General features: G+C 39.5%; 1 protein-coding gene across 7 annotated transcripts in view; it reads right to left on the minus strand.

Moving 5' to 3' along the window:
• ERG (ETS transcription factor ERG) overlaps window positions 1-22989 on the minus strand; it is a 2569778-nt gene that overhangs the window by 254334 nt on the left and 2292455 nt on the right. For all 7 annotated transcript variants that reach the window (XM_044071455.1, XM_044071454.1, XM_044071452.1 and 4 more), the window contains one exon: window positions 8065-8136. In XM_044071455.1, coding sequence (XP_043927390.1) covers window positions 8065-8136 — 72 coding nt within the window. The remainder of the gene's footprint in view (window positions 1-8064; window positions 8137-22989) is intronic.

The raw sequence follows: 22989 nt of genomic DNA on the forward strand, positions 1-22989 counted from the left end.
CCCTCAGAGCCACATGCTCCAGGTAGCTAAACCTTGTCATCACAATAAACAAAACATGCTGAAGGGATAGGTTCCTGATCCAGAGACTCCCCAGACTCTGGAATAGACTGCCCATACATGTCAAGCAGAGCGCCTCTTTGGCCCTCTTCAAAAGGAACCTTGATGATTGGGTCGGAGAAAGGAAATTCACCACGGGGATCATGTCAGTCGCCCTGCTAGACAGGGGTCCAGGCAAGTAAATAGTGTGGGAAGAAATAGCCAGAGAATTGTTATGGCTAGGCTTGTATAGGCCCTAGGGCCGATAGCCTAGTACCAACCTATGAATCTATAAACCTATGAACTAATGCACTGCATAAGCACTTGACCAGATGTGTAGGTTTAAAAAAAATACATTTCTTTATTCTTGATCAATTTATGATGAGCCTAAGTTAAACTCAGTGGGTACTTCCTGGCTACAGTGAGTTTGCCAGCATCAAAGTGTTTTGGTGTTAATGACTAGTAAACAATTATTTTTAAGGTTGAAAGGTAATTTATAGATTAGCAATTGAGAGAAAAAGGGTATAATAAAACTGTCAGGTACAAAATGTACATTGTTTAATTTGTTACCAATCTATGCAGATCACTGTATATTAATTAGTATTCTGTGTGTAACATCATCCATTCATCTACATTTCAAATGCATAATCATTCTCAGTAACTTTCATCTTAAAAACAGCCTTGACATACTGCATACATTTAGAGTGGTCATAAATACTTCATAATGTGATAAGAGAGGTGATTAATAAAATGACATTTTGTACTTGATAAACATATTTGTCACATCTATTTGTCTGTATGCATTGAGGATATATGAACACACACAGATATATATGCAATTTGAAATTACACACCTGCTTAATTATTACTTGAACTTATTATATAATATCACAGAGCATTTTCTACACATGTATAGCAACGTATGTACCAATTATTAGATCTGGTTATAGTATTAATTCTTTTTAAGTAGGCTTAACCTAGAAAAAGAAGTTATGTCTTTCCATAATGTTTTATCTGTGTTGTTGATCTTCACCAATCCATGACAGTGGGTTCGGTTCCAAACCTTGGAACTGACTTGGCCATATCTTCCAGCTCACGCTCTCCAAACTTTTGAGCCAGGCACTACCCATAATGCTCCTCTCTAAAGTTAGCTCAGATCAAGTTTGCTCAAGAAATTAGCAGATAGAAAAGCAGAAACAAATGTAGTCATCTAAATATAATATTGACCAAGGGCATATATGAGTCCTTAAAAGGAAACTAGCTAAGGAATAATCCGGTCTACTAACAGACATAGGAAGGGGGAAGGAGGGTGGTTATGTCAAGGATTGGTGAAGATCAACAACATAGATGGAACATTACGGTAAGACATAACTTCTTCATCTGATGTTGTCGATCTTCACCCAATCCTTGACAGTGGGACAGAATCCCAAGCTACTTTAGCCTTGGGAGGTCTCACGGAAGGAGATTCCTAAGCACCATAGAGCCAAAGGATGCTCGACCCTTCAAGATCTGATCCAGTTTGTAATGAGTGATAAAGGTATGAGGAGAAGACCATTTAGCTGCTGCACAGATCTCGCATAAAGAAGCTCTGGCATGAAAAACTGCTGATGTTGCCACAGCTCTTGTTGAATGGCCTTGAACTGGTATAGGATGTTGGAGCCCTTTAGAGTGATAAATAAATGTGATGCAGTCTCTGAGCCACTTAAGGTAACCTTAACAACTGGATTACCCAAATGGAAGGAAGAGAACGCTACAAATAGCTGATCTGATTTTCTAAAAACCTTTGTGCTCTGAAGGTAAAACGTAGTTGCTTGTGCATTTCTAGCTAATGAAGGACGTATTCCTCTTTGTTTGAAAAATTAGGGAAAATACTATTAATTGTAGAAAGTGGTTAATGTTGGTTTCAGATAGAACAAATCCATCGTTTTTACCAAATGTAGTAAGTGCAACTCCATCTTTATGAGAAATCAAGTAGGGTGATTTGCAGGATAGAGCCTGGAGCTCAGATACTCTTCTTGTGAAAGTGATAGTGACCATGAGTAAAGACTTCTAGGACAAATATTTCAAGTCACAGGATGCTGATGGTTCAAAGGGAGTCTTAGTAAGGGCCTGAAGAACAATAGTGAGTTACCAAGGGGGAGCTGGTTCTTTAAACAAAGGTTTAATTATCTTTACAAAGCTTGTGAGACATTAGAGAAGAACCATTCAGGCCTGAATGAAATTTTGAAACTGATGCTAGATGGACTTTAATTGTGGATGTAGAGGTACAGGACTGGAACAGTGTAGTTAGAAAATCTAGAACGTCATGAATGGGGCTGGTATCATAGTCTAGTCCTTTGTTCAAGGCCCATCTAGCAAATTTCTCCCATTTGCTTTGGTACAGTTTTCTGGTCGAAGGTTTGTGATGAGCAATAATAATTTCTTGGACAGGGGAGGAGAGTAAAGGATGCCTGGCAATCATGGGAAATGGAGAAGCCATACAGTCAGCTTGAGATGTTGGAGATGTGATGAACAATGCCCTCTGGGTGAGTTAGGAGATCTGGAGCTGGGTCCAAAATTAATGGTTTCCGTATTAGATGAGGCCAAAGAAAGGGAAACCAAACTTGTTGAGGCCAGGAGGGGGCAATGAGGATTATTGTGTTCTCTGTCCATCTGGCTTTCTTCAGGAACGTGATATGAGAGGAGTCTGGGGGAAAGGCATATTAGCAGACCAGGAGGCCAATCGTGGAGAAGAGCATCTCTGGGTGATTCCCCCAGAGGATGGATTAAGGTAAAGTAACTCCTGCACTTGTTGTTCATGGCAGAGGCAAAAAGGTCGCAGCAAGGTTGGCTCCAGTGGTGAAAAATCTTGTTCACCACTACAGGACTGAGAGACCACTCCTGAGGCAAAAGAATCATTCTGCTCAACTTGTCCGCTATCATGCTGGAACTTCCCGGAATGCGCGCTGCTGTTAGAAAGTGGTTGGAAGAAATCGCCCATTGCCAAACTCTGACTGCTTCTCAACAGAGTGGGCAAGATTTGTTTCCCCCTTGTTTGTTTATATACCAGACTACCAACATGTTGTCTGTCTGAATTGGTACTGTCCCAAAAGGAAGGGCATCATGAAATGCTTGCAATGCTAACAGCAATGCTCTCATTTCCAGAACACTGATGTGTAAGCTTGGCCTCCAGTTGGGACCACGTGCCTTGGACTGTCTTGCCTAGATAATGCCCCCCCCCACGCTATATGGGAAGCATCCATGGTCACTATGGCTTGGGGCTGGGGAAGAGTAAACGAGTGACCTGAGAGAATCTGGTCAGAGTGTAGTCACCATTTGAGATTCTGTTTGCAAAGGTCGGTGATCAAAATTTAGTGAGACATTGGGTGGTGTATTTGAGACCTTTCTGAAGCTAGCAACCACTGTAGGATTCGCATATGAAACCTTGCCAGGGGAAATAGTGTGATTAATGCAGCGATAGATCCTAATGTTTGAAGAACAAGTTTCACTGGAACCCACTTTTTCTGAAGAATTTGTCTGACTTGGAATCTGATGAGTTGATGTCTCTCTGGAGGGAGAGATGCAGTATCTGAAACAACATCTAAATGAGCTCCAATGGAATCCAGTTGCTGAGACAGCTGAAGGGTGGACTTTTCGAAGTTTATCATTATTCGTAGAGCTGTACAAAGATTTATGGTGTAGTCTCTTGCTTGTTCTAACAGATGCCTGGTGGTAGCGGTAAGGAGATAGTCATCGAGATATGGAAAGACTCAAAAGCCTTGCAGTCTGAGATGAGCTGCAACCACTGCCATGTATTTGGTAAACACCCTGGGGGCTGTGGTGAGGCCAAAGGACAGTGCTCTGAACTGGAAATGAGTGGCTCCCAGCCGGAAGCATAGACACCTTCTGGAGCTTTTTTCCATTTTTATGTGGCAATAAGCATCTTGGAGGTCTATAAAGCACATCCAGTTTTCTTTTTCCAAGAAAGGAAGTATCGATTGAACTGAAATCATCTGGAATTTGGTTTAGTGGACTGCCCTCTTGAACTGGCTGAGATCCAGAACGGGTCTCCAGTCCCCTGTTTTGTTGGGGCACTAAAAAGAATCTTGAGTAAACCCCGGATCCTGTTTGGTCTGGTGGGACTGTTTGGATTTCTCTTTTGTTGAGCAGTTTTTGAATTTCTAAGACTGCTGCTTCCCTTTGATTTGATGGAACATCTGGGAGACTTTTTTGGGGTGTTGTGCTCATAACAGGAATTTTGTAACCTATGGATATCATTCCTTGCACCCATTTGTCCAAAGTTATCAATTGCCTGGCAGGTTGATGCAGGGATAATTGCCCCCCGACTGCTTCCAGAGGAAGACAATCAGTCCCCCTTTCAGGATCCTGATAGGAAGTTCCAGAGAATGATTTTCTGGACCCCTGATTTTGCAGCCCATTTCTGCCCCAGAATGGTGTCTTCCATTGCTTCCCCCTCTCCCCGGGGGAAGTCTTTGCCTCATGAGTCTTGGAAAGGCTCTTTGGATTTTTTAAACCATTGTCTCCCACTTCTTTGGTTCCTAGAATAAGGTCTCTGAGAAGTGGAGAAACATATGCCTATGGCAGATGGGGTCTTGCCATCTTTCTCACATCTGTCTAGGGTTTCTTTTACCTTGGGGCCAAAAAGGGTAAATCTGTGAAAAGGAGCATTGACGAAAGATGCTTTAAATGGGTCTGCAAAGTCGCACAAGCGCATCCAGGAATGCCTTCTAATGGCTATCCCTGAACCTGCTGCTCTAGCATTCCCTTCAGCTGCGTGGGCAATAAGCCTCATGGACGAAATGGAGATAGTATCAAGGGTTGCAAACTGAGAGAAAGCTTTGTCATGGACCCCTTCAGCCACTGCTCCTGAGAGGGTATTTGAAAGATCTTTAATCAAATCTCTCCATAATCTGGTAAAGTGTGCCATATAATTCAAGGACCTTAGAGCGAAGGTTGTTGAAGCATAAACACACTTTCCAAATTTATCCAACATCCTAGACTCCTTGTTAGGAGGATGGATAGTCGGACTCTCTTCAGTGAGTTCCTTTTTGGTGGCAGCCGCTATCACTATGGCATCAACGGGCATCCCTTTAGACCAATGTGGCTCATCCCTAGGGGCTAATAATCTACAGTCAGGTCTCTTGGGGATTGGCTCTATGGTGGTGGGCATCTTCCACACCTGCTGAGGGATCAATTTAATAAAATCATCAGCGGGCGGACAGATCCAAGAAGTAGAGGGCTGGGCATGAAAAGCCTCCAGGTATACTGATTCCTCCAATAAAGTTTGAATAGAGGACCAGCCACCCCTCTTTTTCAGGATTTCTAGGATATCTCTGAAGGAAACATCATCAGAGGGTGACCTGTGGGAACCTTCCCCCTCATCAAAATCAGTATCTTCAGTGAAGAACTCTTCTGGGGTATCCAGGTGCTTCCTCTTGCACTTCTTCTTCGCAGGGACTTCCTGGGAGGGTGATCCTGGGAAGTGTCCGAAGAGGAGACCACTAAAGTGGGAGTCACCTGGGACTTTTGTGCCCTCTGTCCCACGCATGAGACTGATGGTAGCTCAGGCTGAGAGGAAGTAGAAATCTGTTTGGATAGGGATGGCAAAGACTGAGAGTCCCCAATGGACAATGCCTTCTCCATTATCATAAAGTCTGGCCCCCTTGTAGAGGGATGGGAGCCCAGAACTGAAATGAACTCCTTTGGAACCGGGGTCACACCCCGCACCGAGGAGGCAGCCTTTGGAACAGAAGCTATGGTTGATCCTACAAAGGCCAAGGTACCAAGGGACATGGATGGTTCCGAAGGAAACAAAATCAATCCATGCTCCTCAGACTCAACCAGACAATCATGACCTTGGGAGACCTCTGGTGCCGAAGGCTCGGAGGAACTCAAAACATCTTGCCTTCACATTTCTAGCACCTTTTAAAGCCTGAGGTGTCTTTAACAGATTTAGCAGGAGGATATTGTTGTTTTTGGTCAGCCATAGGACTGTAAATAACTGTCAAACAGTCACGGGACAAGAAAGACAGAGAGAAAGAAACAAAGGATTTTTTTTTTTATATAGACTAAAGGTAGCAGACACTAGTGATGGTATTTTAGAATACCTAAATAGGTAATAAGTTACAGCAATGGTACTTAAGTTCTACCAATGGTAGGAGAGGGAAAGAAGCAGAATAAACAGCTACATTAAGGTTAAGAGGAGCAGGTAGATAGCGTAAGAAGAACTAGAGAGGAATTTCTTAAAAGGGAATAAAGAACTATTTCAAAAAGTTAGAAAATTAGAAAATAACTCACTGTTATAGCCAAGGTTCGAGAGAAGGAAAACTAATGTGTCTGGTCTGCGAAGCAGCAAATGAGATCTGAGGTAACTTTAGAGAGGAGCATTATGGGTAGTGCCTGGCTCAAGAGTTTGGAGAGCACGAACTGGAAAATATGGCCGGGTCGGTTCCGAGGTTTGGCACCGAACCCACTGTCAAGGATTGGGTGAAGACTGACATCAGATAGTTATTTACGTGATTGAACATAAAGTGTATGCTGTAGCTACTAATGATTTGCAGTAAGTACACATGCATGAACACAGGGCATACTTTTGTGTCCAGTTAGTAAATGAAATTAAACCTCTCTGAACTAACATGTATTTATTCACTGAACTGCTGCAGCTGTTCTGCTTTGATTTGTAGAAAACAACCTTCTATACTGTTAATGCATACCTGTAACTGCTGTTTTAATGCATTTTAAGTGAAAAGGTTTAGGGCATACTATGGTTTTCTCTGAAATGGGTTACTGCTATTATTCATAGTATGTAGCTTATATGTAGGTATACCTATTAGATGCACAGTAAATTATAACTTCTCCAGGGTTATGTGTGTGTATGTAGGGTGTGTGTGTGTGCGTGTGTGTGCGTGTGTGTGTGTGTGTGTGTGTGTGTGTGTGTGTGTGTGTGTGTGTGTGTGTATATGTGTGTGTGTGTGTGTGTGTGTGTGTGTGTGTGTGTGTGTGTGTGTGTGTGTGTGTGTCTGTGGTTGTTGGTATGCAAAGAAACACTATGTGCAACCCCTTTCTTGACCCATGAATTGTGTATAGTGAATGCTACATGATATAGACTTAAGAACAACAGTGGGTTGTAGTGCACTAACAACATGCTATGCAGAAATGTTGTACCTCCAGCACTACACCCTTCTATTCCTACAGCCCCTTCAGTGAAATGCCAATTCACTTACACACGCACCTTTCTCAGGATACAATTCTTTTCTGTGAGTGTTTCCTGCTCTGTTCCAATGAGAATAGGCTATGGTGCAAAGTGTCCAGTTAGTATCAACATTTATGCAGGCTATCTGCTAAGATCCAGGGTGCACAGACTTTGGTCCTGTGAATATGTGGGCGGCACAGTGGTGCAGCGGTTAATGCTGTCGCCTCACAGCAAGAGGTTCTACAGTTCGATTCTCAGCTGGGGTGCCTTCTGTGTGGAGTTTGCATGTTCTCCCTGCGTTCGCGTGGGTTTCCTCCGGGTACTCCGGTTTCCTCCCACATTCTAAAGACATGCTTCTGGAGCATTTCTCCTCAGGCCTCCGCTGAAAATAGGATCTGTGGAACCTAGTCGGACTTTCCCGGTCAACAAATGTTAAATAAATAAATAAATAAATATTACCATCCTGAGTCTTGTATGTAATGGAGTAGTTCACTGTGCCAAGCATTATTCTTTGTAGTGCACTGAGCAGGTACTGAAAGTTAAACACGTCTGTGTAAAAAGTACGCATTTATAATTCAACAGACTAACCCTTTCTTTATGCAGCTGACAATCAGTGCAGAAGACCACTGTCAATCTCACTGCCCATCTCTTCTGAACCGTTGTTAAATAGTGTTTTGTGAGTTACATATGGTATATGAATGTTGTCATAGTACATTGCTCTTTCAGCATAAGATGAAGAGCTAGATGACAGTTTGAGAATAATTTGCACTGCTACCAGACAGCTATCAACATCAATCATGTATTTTTCTAAATAGTAAAAGCATGAATTTATTTACCTGGTCTAGCTGAAACCCTCTGTGTTGCTTCGGTGTATGCTGAGGTGTTTGGGAAGATAAAAGCTGCCCCACCTAAGTATCAAAGCAAAACAATATGAAATTAGTTTGTAAACAAAAACAAAATACTATAAACAAAAGAGCAGTCCTTCACATCCAAACATATCAGTAAACATGAGTGTGCCCACATCTGCATACACAGATTAAAATTAATATAGTAAATATATAGACACACACACACACACACACACACATTTCACACACATATATGTATGTAGACAAAATGTGACAGAAGGCTAAAAATAAATGTGTCAAATTAAGAAAAGTGTAAGAGAACCTAATGAGACTTTTACTATGAAATGTTTGATTCAAATGTTTGTTTTTAGAAATATTAAACAGAACAAGCAAATGAGTTTAAACTCTCAGCAATATATCTAAATGCATTGATTTATGCAGATATAAACATTTTCTTATAAAGTAAGCAATGTTTTGAGAATTCTTACAAATATTAAAACCGTAGTATATTGTGTCAGGTATAAAATATCACTGTGTTGGTCAATAAGCAATAAATAAGAAAACCATAAAAAGTCATGACAGAAAACAGGAAGTATCCACTATTACAAGTATACTTTGGTAATATTATACAATAAACTTGTCTGAGTAACAATTACAATTGAATTTATAGTATACAAAATCTGAATGGCTAAGATGCACATTAAAAATATATAGGTGGCATAGTAAAAAATTAATTGTATTAATTAAAAAAAATAGTTATTCCCTCAGCCAACAGGCTTTTTAGATTAAAATAATTACAATAATAATAATAGTAAAAAAAATGTTAACTAACTAGCTGGATACATAGTCCTTTCTGAAGATTCTGATGAAGCCTGTGGATATGTGGGCAAAAGCACTCAATCTTTTTAAGCTCTAATAAAATCTTACAACCATAGTGTTGTGACAGGGCTTAATATCTGTTCTGGCCTTGGAGTGTGTGCTCATTTCAGTGGTCATATTTTCCTTTCTGAAGGACAGCTGATGAAAAATGTCTGGTTATCTGACTTATACAGAGTCACAAAGTAGGCAGAAAGATGTTGTGGGATTCAAGCCAGGGCTGCTTTAAAGTTGATCTAAAAGTACTCAGTCTCATACCTCTGTAACAAATTGCCATATGCTACCATTTTACTTAAATATAAAAATCAATTAATACACAGTTAAATATTTAAGAGAAGGCAGCATGCAAAAGCAAGATACATTCAGGTATATTAATCAGTGAATGAAATAGCAAGAACTGTTTTATAACACTCTCATTCCTTTGTTTTGAAATTAAGCTCATTACTCATTCTGCTTGATATAAGCCGCAGTGGTAATATAAGCCTTGGTGGTACAGCGGTAGCATTGTTGCCTCACAGCAAAAGGTTCTCCTGTTCGATTCTCGGCTGGAGTGCCTTTTGTGTGGAGTCTGCATGTCCTCCCCATGGTCGAGTGGCCTCCGAAAGACATGTGTGAATGGGCGTGCCTTCGCTGAAGGTTGGGCGTCGGGCTGGCAACTCGGCACCATAAAAATCTACTGCCAATCATTAGCGGACCACAGTTCCGCTGTGGCAACCCCTAACTGGGGAAAAGCCGAAAAGACAAACAAACTCATTCTGCTTGAAATACTGTTCAAAATTTGAAAATGTACCTTTCTTCATTTATTTTGAAAGTATGCCTTACACTAATTAATAATGTTTCCTTTTAATGTAGAAGAAAAAGTTTAAAGTTGGAAGTATGCTGTTCTGATAATGCGCTATATTAAAATCCTGTCTGAAGTTTACCTGAAGATGTCTCACATAAGTGAAATATATTAAAAGGGCAGGTAACCCCATACATCATCTAATGACTTTAGTATTAAACAGTACTACTGAAAACAAAACATAAAAAAGCCATTTGTATCAAAAGGGGAAATATGATGCACTTCTCTACTCAAGCTCGAGGGGAAATTGCACAAGTGGCACTTGCTTGCAGATAAAAAAAGACGAATGGCATATGGCCAAATGTATATTGCCACAAGAAATAATTGCTGGTGTGATTTCTAAGTGTGTGTCAACAATAATTCACTTTTTAAGGAGATTTCTCCCTGTTTTATATTGGTGAGACCACAGAGTTGATTTATTCAAGTTTGGGGGGCTTGCCCCCCTCCATATTGGGGGTTGCAGGGGGGGCTTGTCCCCCTGCTAAAACAAGATAAAAGGAGGTTTTTTGTCTTCTTGGTCTTCTGATATATTTTGCGTGTGTGTCTGTGTTCTTTTGAAACACTGACTTTCAGGAAGCAGGCATTTCATAGTAGAACCCATATGGTGAGCATACTGACATTTGATATATTAATCATTTTATACAAACAAGGGTAAGAATCTACTGATGTCTGTTAGAATGGACAGTTCTAGCATATATGTCTTAGTATGCCAGTCTGTTATACAAGATTGGTGAAATTCTACATAAAATGTAGTCTTTTTAAAACCAGCTTCAAAACTGAGGCTACTAAATAAAATACACAAATGTTTTCTATTGGTGGGAGCTACTTCAACTTAAACAGGACTTGTCAATTGATAAACATATTACTTGGTTTCATTGTTTGCAAACCCATAAGCTCTTTTATTCACTGCTGATATTCTCTTCTTTTTAGTAATCTAGTAAAAGCTTCCTGAAGTAAATATGGCTTAGATACACGTTATATAATTCCCTTGGTATTTATTGGGTAATCTTTTTAATTTTCCTAGTAAAGGTATGTTTTTGTGCATATAAATGGAGGACAACTAAGTGGTCTGGATATGCATTATGAGTGTACCTTTTAACATCCAAACATATAGTCTCCATAAAATACACAATAGGTGATATCTAGGTCAAAAATGTTATTTTGTAAAAGATAAAAAAAATAAATAAAAACAAACTTGTAGTTGTCCCTGACATGCTACAAGCAAGTCTTCAATATATATATTATAATGTGCCATTGAAAATATGTTACTATAAATAAAATACCCAGAAATGCACTGATATAGTTGGCAGCAAATTTGGTCTTCATGGTGAACATGTCCTTATGTTGGTGTGTGCTTCCATTAAAACAGAACAATTTGGTATTCAAATAAAGCTTCACTAGGTCTGCTGTACAGGTTGTGTATAACTGCTCTCAAAGGAAATCTGAAATATTGAAATACAGGTTGTGTTTCATGCATATATAAACTGACCTGTTATCTGAGTCTTTGTATCAAATACATTTTTGTCTGTGACACTGAGATGAGATCTGTAAATGCAGTAAATACTGAACTACTGTGGTATATAGGTTATATATGTTTTACCATACTACCGTGCAGCTGTAATTATCAAGATAAATTCATATATCAGTAAGTTTATGGATTTTACAGTTAATTAATTATATGATCTACCACACTGTAAAACAATTCCCACTTATACATAAACCACTAACATATATCAGGACACTTTGCTTGGTTTTATTGTAAGTCTTGAAGTATAGCTATATTATTGGTCAGGACGTATGTCAGTCAACAAACAAACAATAAAAACAGTCTAATTTCTTCTAAACACTCCTTAGATACAATGTCCCCTACACTGTGCAGTTAATAAGACAAGTCTCAATGGGAAATGCAACATATACATAGGTAGATCAATTACTACTTTCTGAAGAGAGAGGCTGCTTATGAAGTGTGAACTGAAACAGTAATATCATGTTAAGGAGCATTCACCAACAAAGAACAAACCTTTGGTGAACATTTAACATAATATCCTATCAGCCTTACTTGGGACAAGAGCCACAATAACAGGGTATCATCATGGAGAAACAGTAGTATTCTTAATGGCACCCACTGATGCAGGAATGACCCAGAAAGAATGCTCTGCCATCATTTTCACCTTCTGTAGTCACCAACTGAATGAGTAGACTGTGTAAGAGTGTCAGCTGACTCGGTCCTGCATCAGAATTTGATTGAATCTGTGGTCTTTCTGTGGAGCTGGGGAAAAAAGTGACCCCTTTCTCCTCATTCAAATCCTCAACTACTAGTTAAAGTTTGGGTCCTAACTGTCTGATTTTGCTTGCGTGTTTTTATGGTCTTTTGTGCCTGTCGATGTGAGACACATGGATGAGTTGGAATAGTTATTCCAAGTTGGTACAGAGATGAGGGAAATGCAGTTGCTTGGATGGAAGTGCCAGTCAGCAATGATGCCATTTCCCAAGGTTAACGAAGCAAAATATGTCTATTCTTGAAAAATGAAAAGATGCCAAAACACTATCACTTTAGAGGCCAGGGGTCAAAAATAAACAGATACCATAACAATGGCTGCAAAGTAGATAGGTGGGAGGCAAGGGTCACAAATGTCCCTTGAACTGATATCTACTGAATTGCAGAAGCCTAATAGATTTGTGTTTGTAAAATCAGCAATGACGACACCAATGCTGGTAATGTCAGCACTAGAAAACCCAGCATTACTAAGGCCAGCAGAGATACGCACACCTGCTGGGGGGTGGATGGGAACACTGGAACTGATGGCATCTGCTGAAGACATTTCTAGTGAAAAAGCTCTGCTGGAACTGATGCTGAATGTCTTTACCAATGGGGCTACTCCTGAAGGAGTTTTAGGCTCATGCTTCTTGATGTCTACAGCCAGTAGGTCATAGTCAGTGCTAGGTAGAATTAAAGTCCATTTACTTGAGAAGCAACAGGATGGGGAAGGTGACGACTGAGGTGAAAAGACTGAGTCTGTTGTAATAGAACAGCCCTAAAGCAGGGATGGTAGGCTGTATCACAAGAATATGAAACTGTAAACTGGTATCCTTCTTGAACTGTTAAAAAATCAAGACCAAACAACCGTCTAGTGCACTTATCTTTCTTTTGCCTTTACATAGCTGAAAGAGGCTTTCTGGTCCTGTGTAGTTTTCTTTTAAACAACTAAAACATTAGTGGAACTGAAGAAGGCTTGCTCCCATGATCAAGATCAGAGGAAGAAGAGGAAGGCAAAATGGAAACTGATCCTCTAGGTTGTTGCCAAACCAGGAATTATTTTTGAAACACTAAACAACAATTTTCTAAGGTTTATGTCTACCGTGCATGGTATCATCTTTACATTTTAGGATATACTGCAATTTAGTTTATTATATTTAGGTCCAAAGCAAATGTAGCAGCCAATGTGCCTATTGGCTGTTGGAATTTGCTTTCCACAGAAGGATTTTGAAACTACTGTGTCCATAATTGTTGAAAGGCACATAGGTCTGCCAAAATATCCTGAATAAAGGAAAATAAGAAATAATCAGTAAATAACCATCACAAATCTAAAGTCTAATATGGATAAAAAGAAGAGAAGCATTAAAAATCACAAAGTTTAAAAATATATTTTTCCAAAAAGCACCCTGGGGCCATACAACACATCCAGGAATGTATGTATTGGAACTGGTGACATAGGAGGATGTGGCGCATTATGAGATGGGGAGGCTGGGCTATCAAATTGGGACATCTCTACATGCTGAGTGGCATGACACTTCAAAGTCCTTTAGTTTCATGCTGCCAAATGTCTACAGCATCAGGAAATTAAATCTTGGTAGCAGAAACTTTGATATGTAGAGATACAGCGCTGAAGATAACGATAATCTTACTGGGAATTAAAGTATTTGTTATGATGAGAGTGAGAGAACTGGTTAGATTTATGATTGCAAAGGCATACGAGAAAAATGAAATCCAAATTAGGGAAATGGATATTAATCATAAAAATCAATATAGCAGACTATAGGAGAAATGCAAATGGGTAAGAAGAGTATGAATGCATAGCTGATGTAGTTATATCCAGAAGTGCAATTACATATAGTATCAGCTGAGAAAAAAGAGAGAGAAAAGGACATTTGGATGAGCCTGTTGCAAGAACATGTGAAAGAATTTAAGCAGGACAGAGCAATTCGACTAATATGACTGTCATCAGAGGAAGACAGGATAAATCCCACAGAAAACAGAATAAATGCCATACAATTATGGAAGCAAAAAATAAAAATAATAATACAAATGAGGTTTTTGTAACAAGGCCATTGGAATCTGAAGAACACTGCAGGGAGGTAGGTTATATATCTGAATTGTCTGAATTAACTGACGTGATATCAGTACCACATGCAAGTTAGACAAGTTAAGGTAGAATTATGGAATTCAGCATAAGGCTGAGCAAGTAGTGCAATGAGCAAAGATATGGAATAGTAAGTGACTGCAAAATGTATGGAAAACAGAAGCAAATCAGTAGACATTTGCACACTGCCTAGTGGTATAAACTTTCTCAAAGCTGCACTAGAGAATATATTAAAATAAGTTGCCTTGAATGCTGTGTGTGTGTGAGTGTGTGTGTGTGTGTGTGTGTGTGTGTGTGTGTGTGTGCGTGTGTGTGTGTGTGTGTGTGTGTGTGTGTGTGTGTGTGTGTGTGTGTATATGCGTGCTGCACTAGAGAATATAGTAAAATAAGTTGCCCTGAATGTTGTGTGTGTGTGTGTGTGTGTGTGTGTGTGTGTGTGTGTGTGTGTGTGTGTGTGTGTGTGTGTGTGTGTGTGTGTGTGTGTGTGTGTGTGTGTGTGTGTGTGTGTGTGTGTGTGTGTGTGTGTGTGTGTGTGTGTGTGTGTGTGTTAATTCCCTGGCTGATAGTATACAGCTTTGTTTCATACAAAAGAAGTCTTGCCCATTCAGCTTAATTCAATTATATTAAAAGGGTAGCAGTGAGGTGTCAAGGAGAATCCTGTGGGTGTAGTATAACTGGACAACAGAAAGGCATTTGAACTGTTTCTTATAACATGCTGGAAGGAAAATTAAAGTGAATGATCATAGCTTTCAATATGGTGTGGTCAGATGGTACATGAAGGAATGGGTGGTCACAGGTTATTAAAGAAGAACTAAAAATTCAAAAAGAAGAAGAGTGTTTTTTGGTCACTGTCGAGCCATACCCTCCTAAGATTATTTGCTTCCGTTAGCACACTTTGGTTGGAGACTACAGTCAAACTGCATGGTCATATGTTCAAGATGCAAAAAATGGTTAAGCATTTCAGCAATCGAAGATGATGGTGTAAAGGTTTTCTAAAATGTTATGTAGTGGTTTACATTTTGAGTAGATCACTGAAACCTGGACATTAGTTCAAAAATTTGCAAAGTCATTCACTTTGGAAGTAAGGGTGGCACAGTGGTGCAACGGACAGTGTTGTCTCCTCATAGTACGTTTGATTCTCAGCTGGTATGCCTTCTGTGCAGCATGTCCTTCCTGTGTTCACATGCTTTCCTCTAAGTGCTCTAGTTTCCTCCCACATTTCAAAGACATGCAGTAGGTGGATTGGACACTCTAAACTGGCAATAAGTGTGTAGTGTGGAAGAACTACCGTGGCAGGGCTAGCCATCCAGCAGTGTAAAGCTTGTCTCTAGATGATTGTCACTACTGAAGTGACACCCTGACCCCATACAATAAAATGAGATAAAGGGGTTATACATGGATGGATGGATGATTGGATGGATGAATGGATGGATGGATTCACTTTGGAAACAAAGATTCCACAGAAACCTTGTAGTCTGGCTTTAACCCCTTTACCTTTGACCATTTTCCATAAATTTGATACTTTAACTCTGATATTTATTAGCTATTTTTGCTTTCTGTATAAGATTATATATCTCCAAAATAGCTGCACATATTCAAGCTACATTTTAATAATAATACCAAAACACTTGGATTCAATAATTTTAAAATGTGTTTCTTGTTTCATACAGAACAGAACAACTGCATCTTGAATTTAAAATAGAAAATTTTAAATTAGATGCATTTCTTCTGTTAATTCATTTTAAACAGACTGGAAAACACATTGTCATATAGAAATACAAGTTTCAGCAAAAAAATATACTTACGTTATGATAACTCTTATTTTGGCTAACCTGAATAGAAAATATCCCTACACTTTTATTTTAAACTTGTTGTTTGAAATGTTGCAACATTTTGAGTTTCATAAGGAAAATATGACACAGCTTTTGCTCTACAGACAGAGGAATCTGTTTCTCCAATGTTATGACAGTTTCTTTTAAATCTTTCAATAAAAGAAATGAGGGTACCCAGATATACACATTAAATACAGCATATGCATGTGCATATGCTGTAAATTCAAGGAAAGAGCTACATCTGGAATATGCATCTGTCAGCCTACACAAAGCAAAGCATTTCTGCCACTATTTGAGGTCTGCACAGGTGGTGGCCTGGTGCATCTACATTGGGAAACACATCCGAAAGTTGTAAGGTAATTTTGTTGTCCAGAGGACTTAGAAGCCATTTCCCTGTGTTTTAAGTGCTCGTGTAAATCTGGAGCATTTGTATGCCACTGCCCACTGTGCAGTGGTGGTTAGTAGTGCACTATACCGACACTGACAACTAGAGAATACATTTCTCCTATAAAGCTACATATGAAACTGTACCAGTATCTTGGCAAGTGTACAGCAACTACTCTGCACATTGAGAAGCACAGAGCAGCTAGTCTGAGTATTGAGGAGCATTGCCCCTTCAGTTCAGTATTATATAGCCTAGTATAGTCTCTAACCCCCAAAAGCACCCTTAATCACTCCACTATTAACTCCTCATGCACCACACCTTATAGCTCACCCAATAAAGGATTTAACATCATAAATACACACTTTCCTAACTTCTCTGCAGAAAGTTTGATGGATACAGGTACATTAATACAATTTAACAATTGGCTAATGTTCACTGACAAACCTTTTAATCCTGAAAGAAACAAATACAGTATGTGAGAGATGTATATTTACAATGTGTCTGGAGGAAAAACTCTTGAGTGCAAACACTTATAATAATGATCTGGTTGTCAGAAACACACATGCTATACCCATTACACGTAGTACACACCCCACACATAGATCTACTTTTGCAGAAGCACTTAAATGTAGCATTCTTAAACCCTAAAGATCTCCCAGATATTCCACCTGAAAAACGTATTCTCTGCATTCAGCAGAAATAACTCCCAACACTACACATACAGTCACAACCAGTGGAGCCTCAACTACCAAGCCCATAAGGCAAGCACATCTGCACCTGTCCCTTTCAAGCTTTTGAATATTGTCTAAAACATTGCCCCCCGTAGAGTCTTTTTTAGGCAATGCCAAATTGACAAACCTCCCAGCACAGCAAAATCTAACCAAGGGAATCTAAAGGTGCTACTGCTCAATGCCAGGAGTCTAATCAAGAAGCTTCACTCCTTCCAAGCTCACAATACCTTGGCGGGAGCAGACATATGTGCAGTTACTGAGACGGTTTAAAGCCACGGAGAGTACCACAGCAGTGCAAGGCTTCAGTGCCTTCCACACATTTTGACCAGCAACTCCACAGACAGGGACTAAAGTTGTAGGTGTCTTGATCAATAACAAGCATACCACTAAGTTGGTTAAACAGAATGATGCACTGGAGTTCCACCACATACAGATTACCATAGACAAAGTCCCATATCATATCTTAGCAAGCTACAGGTTACCCTCTATGTCACGACACACATACCTCCTACTTAAACCTATTGGAGACACTCACCATTCAGCCAAACACCATGCTCATGGGGGACTTCAATTATTCCTCTATAAACTGGGAATCATAAATGACCCCAGTTAGTGAATACTCCTACTAGAGGTAAAAACGTATCAGAACTGAAAAATATAGAAGTATGCTGACCCCTCCATGCTGTGTAAAGGTCAGACCATAAGCAGTCAGCTTTGAAATAAGAATCAACTCTGTAACCAGCAAACCCCGTAACAGAAACTACCCCAGAACAAACTACATTTTATTAGGTAATAACCTCTTCACTTTCAAGCCCCTCCAAACTCAGATAACTGAGCAGCTTGTGCAGAATTATTCACAGAAGCTCTGTATAACCATGTTGTTCACTGACTGTACAGAAGCTGCTGTACATACCAAAAGTAAGCCCAAAACTAAATCAAAAAACAAATCATCCTGGTAGAATCCAAAATTAAACAGGTTGTACAACAAAATAAAAAAATTCATGGCTCAAATTAGGAAGTGTAAAACCAAAAAAGATTAAAAACTCTCTCATCAAACTGAACAGACAACTAAGAGGACTAATTAAGTGCAACAAAGCAAATTTTGAGGTAAAGATAGCATCCCAGGCCAAGAACAACCATAAGGCCTTCTTCAGTTATGCCCAAAACCTAAAAGGTAGCACACAACAGTGTTCAGAACTGTTGGTAAATGGAGGCAGGTTCATATAACTGGGAGATGTGGCAAATCTCCTAGTAGACAAATTCAGCTCCAACTCTCAACCCCGGCTGTCTCAGAGGAAATACCATCTACTATAATCCCTCTAATTGTCAGTAAGGAGCAGGTCTTAGATGTACACTCTAAGGTCAGCCCAAGTAATATTCCAGAATGCCTCCTAAATAGCTTGAAGTATGACCTATCAGGGCCACTATTGTAACTATTAATCCAGAAACTCTGCACAGGTTTCTTGCCACTTGAACGGAAGACTGCAGCAGTCATTCATCTGCACAAGAGTGGACCATTAATGGATCTCAGAAATTAAAGACTCATTAGTCTGACTAGTCTTATATGCAAACCATGGAAATAATTATCAAGGAAATGATTTACAATGACACAAGAAAACCTTCAGATACTGAACCCAACTCAGTTTGTTTTTGTCAAAGGCAGGTCATTCCTAATGAACCTGGTGAACTTCTTTGGGAAAGTCACCAAGACAATGGATGAGGGCAAAATAGTGCATACTACCTACCTTGATCTAGCTGAGGCACTTCTACTCCACTCAGGAATTGTAAACAGACTCACAGAATTAAGCATAAAGCCCTATGTAACTCACTGGATAGCCAGCTGACTCACAGAAAGGACCCAGGAAGTTAGGATTGGAGAGGCCACCTTCTCAAAGAGGCCCGTCACCAGTGGAGTCCCCATGGCTCTGTGCTGGATCCACTCCTCTTTGACATCTATTTTTGGAAGTCAAGGCCAATATTAATTATTTCTGGCTTAACCACATTTGCAGATGATTGCAAGCTAGGAGCATTCATAGATACTAACATCTAACAGGAAGGTCTAATACCATAGTGCTAAAGTCATGGCATAAAACGCAATGCCAAGAAATGCATGATAGTACCTTTTGGGAAGTCGGCCATTCAGGGAAACTACCTTATTTATAAAACTCCTATAAAAGTAGACACAGTAGTCAGGGATTTGGGGACTCATGTAAATAATAACCTGGCATTTGACCAATGTGCATCTAAGGTTGTAAGAAAATCATTCTGTGTCACTCAACTTATAAGTAAGGCATGGCATCTAGGTCTAGGGAAGTCATTGTGCCACTGTATTCACCCACCATCAGACACATCACTGAGTATAACTCTCCCTTCTGTATGTACCTGACCAGGCTCATGCAATAACTGGAATGCCACAGAGGTTCCTCAGAAAAAGAATACAGAGTGTAAACACAATGCCCTATTCAGATTGCTTAAAAGCCCTATCTCTATACTCTGTTTCCTACAGACTGCAAGAGGCAATTTAGACTTGGCATAAAAGGCATCATTGGATATCTGCAAAATGAACAGCACCAGAACTACTAGAGCTAAGGATTTAGACTTTGTCTGCACCTTAAACAAGACATGCTGGAGGGACAGGTCCATATTTTCATAGAATCCCCATTCCCAGGAATACGATTCCCATCCATGTAAAGCAGAGCCCTCTTCTAACCCTACTCAACTGTAAACTGGACCAGAGGATGGGAAATCAGAAATTCACCTCTAGACTAACACCTATGTCTCTAATGGAGAGAGACAACCATTAAATTACACCCTAAATAACATGCAACCCTTAAAATAACCTCTAAGGCACAATAACTCATGGGTATATTTTGATCTCACGGATTGACTGTTAGTCTAGTATACACCTATCAATCTATGAACACGCCATAGCCATACTTCATTAGAAAATGCAGAGCCTTGTGCAAATTGGTGAGTAAAGGAATCATCCAGTGTTTGCATTTTATATTCAAATTCATATGATTAGTGTTGTATTTTTCAGTATTTATAGTACTGTTATCTAGCTATAGACTATCTGAAAGTGCATTATTTATGCAAACGTAAGTACTACCATTTTTATACAAGTACCTTTCATCATTTTTAACGTATCCATTTTATAATTTATCTCTGCATTAGCAGCTAAACCATTTTCTGAGCTGTAATGGGTCTGACAAGTAATGTAGCATGCTTTAGTACAATGAGCTAGAATGTGTTGTGAATGCGATAATAACTTTGTTTAGAGTGGTTTAGTTCATACATTACAGTTAGGAACACAAACAGTACTAAGCAGGTGATAACAGGAATCATAAGATGCCTAGCCATACAGACTTTAGAAAGGCAAACTTAAATGTTTGTAAAACACTTTACAAATATATAACAGTACCTCCTCCCAAATCAAGCAAGGCCACACAAGAAAACCCTGTTGTAAAGCCATATATGATATCTCTGTTGTAAATTTGCTTTTATCCATCCAATCATCAGTTCTTCTCTTGACATGAACTGGTAACATTCTATAGAGTGGGAATATGTTGAGTTAAGAACCGATCCTGCCTATGAGCTTGGTTTATTTATTGGTGTAGATTTAGGTCCTACTATGGGTGTTTGTAGTGACACTGGTTTTACAAAAATATAGAAGGTCAAATAGGACTCGATCTTTCATTACTCAAAAAGCAAGACAAACTACCTCAGAGCAGCTAGTAGAGAGTTACATTATCTACTGTGAGAACTGGAAGATTTAAGAAATTTAATATTCTTGGTTAAAAGTCATTGGGGCCGTTACTGTTGAGTGATACGATTGGAACTGTACATACCAAAGGGGCACTGTATTCATTGATATGTCTGCTAAGGGAAGAGTACAGTGTCAAGATGACTTTTCTGTGCCTTGAAGATATTCACTTGGAGATTAACTGTGCCAGAGAGAAGAGACTTCATGACTATGAAGGAAACATGATGATGAAAGGAGAGACAGAGAGCTGTGCACATAAGTACCATGGTTTCTTCTGATTGTATCTGTCTGCAGAGAAGTACCACTTGTAACACATGACATGGGAGCATTTTCTCTGCTAGATGTTATGCTGCAGTCATTAGGTATTTAAATAATCTAAACTTTACTGGAGATGCTTACCATCAGTGAAAGAATGGATAACAGTGCCCAGACTGCAGTTGTCAGCAAACACTGTTAATCACACTTCTGGGATATTGGCTTAGATAGCTGCTGAATAAATTTCAAATAGGAGAGGACACAACACTGATGTCTGTGGTACCACAGTAGATAGTTTTATGTTCAGAGAAAGTACCAGCAGCTTTCATAAATTGAGATATATAGCACAACCAATTTACAATCCAGCTGGTAATGTAAAGCTATACATTACATCTGTCTAATTTTTCGGTAATGTCAACATGAGGGACAGTGTCAAATCCTTCGTCAGAGCAAGATAAGCAGCATGCATGGAAGGATCACTACTGACAGCCTCAGGAATCTTTTCAAATGTTCAGGATACAGGACCTTCCCTTCAAAAACAAAAATGAGTAGGATTTCGATTAGTTATTATTTATTTATTTATTTGCTAACTGGATAAGTGGACTGATAGAGGACCATTTTCAACCACTTTCTGAGTAAAAGAAAATGCGAGGGGATATATGATGTGCCCAATAACCCTGTAGGATATACAGATCAAGAGTCACCTAAAGGCTTTAGTATCTAATCCAAGTGTCAGATTTATTGAGTAGTAGGGAATGTTAAATGTGCCAGAGTCCAAGAAAGTGGCAAATCATTATTTCAGTTTTCAGAGATTTACTGGAGCAAGAGAAGTCCACATCTCATACAACTTTCAGAAACCCTGCTACTGCTGACATTTTTTTTATTGGACATAATTGACCTGATTGCTCTATTGCAGCTTAAAATATTCATAGGATCATAGGAGGTTACTAGGCTAACTGCTCCATGGCCCTTACAAGTCTAGCCAAGTTTAACCCATGTTCCCAAGGATGTTTGGTTCAAGCAGACACAAAAAATCAGCACCTATACTGAATAAAGGAGGCAGCAGCACTGTAGGGTCATCACATTTATGAGCAGTGGTGGTTTAGGCAGTTTTCAGGCAGTCAAGAAAAATACCCAATGTAACTGAGTGACGTTATGAGGGAATATGGAATTTTTTGTAAGAATATAACTTAAAAAAAGCTAGTATGAACACCCATTAAGATAGAAGAACCTCTATCAGTTTTTCCTGTTGTTACTCAAACAGGGCTCGAATCCTTTTTCCCATTTTTGCACAAGGGGTTGAGGTGTCACTTCAACAGTGACAATCATCTATAGCCAAGGTTCATACTGTCAGGTGGCTAGCCCCGCTGCAGTTGTTCTTCCATACCACACACTTACATACACACTCGCACCTATGTACAATTTAAAGGGTCCAATCTACCTACCGCATGTCTTTGTAATGTGGGAGGAAATCATACAGCACCTCAAGGAAACCCAAGCAAACACAAGGAGGACATGCAGATTCCACACAGAAGGCACCCCAGCTGAGAATCAAACCAAAGAACCTCTTGCTGTGAGGTGAAAACACTATCCGCTGTACCACTGTGCTGTGCAGATCTTGTGCTAAAACAGAATTAACTTTTTCAGGCGTTTTATAACTAAAGTTCAGATCTAGAAGGTCTGGAAAAGATGAAGTGATTACAAGATGCGGTGGTTGCTATACACAGCCCTAAACAATCTAAGTGCAGTAGTGTAATATAACAGTTTTTATAATAGCCACTTGTATAATTTATTTTAGGCCAGAAGACTGGCATGATGTTGTCTTATATTGAGTCACATTTTGAACAAGGAAAAAATAATGAAATGGCA

The sequence above is a fragment of the Protopterus annectens genome, chromosome 5.part0, assembly GCF_019279795.1.
Source record: "Protopterus annectens isolate FY-2018-M chromosome 5.part0, PAN1.0, whole genome shotgun sequence".
Taxonomy (NCBI): domain Eukaryota; kingdom Metazoa; phylum Chordata; order Ceratodontiformes; family Protopteridae; genus Protopterus; species Protopterus annectens.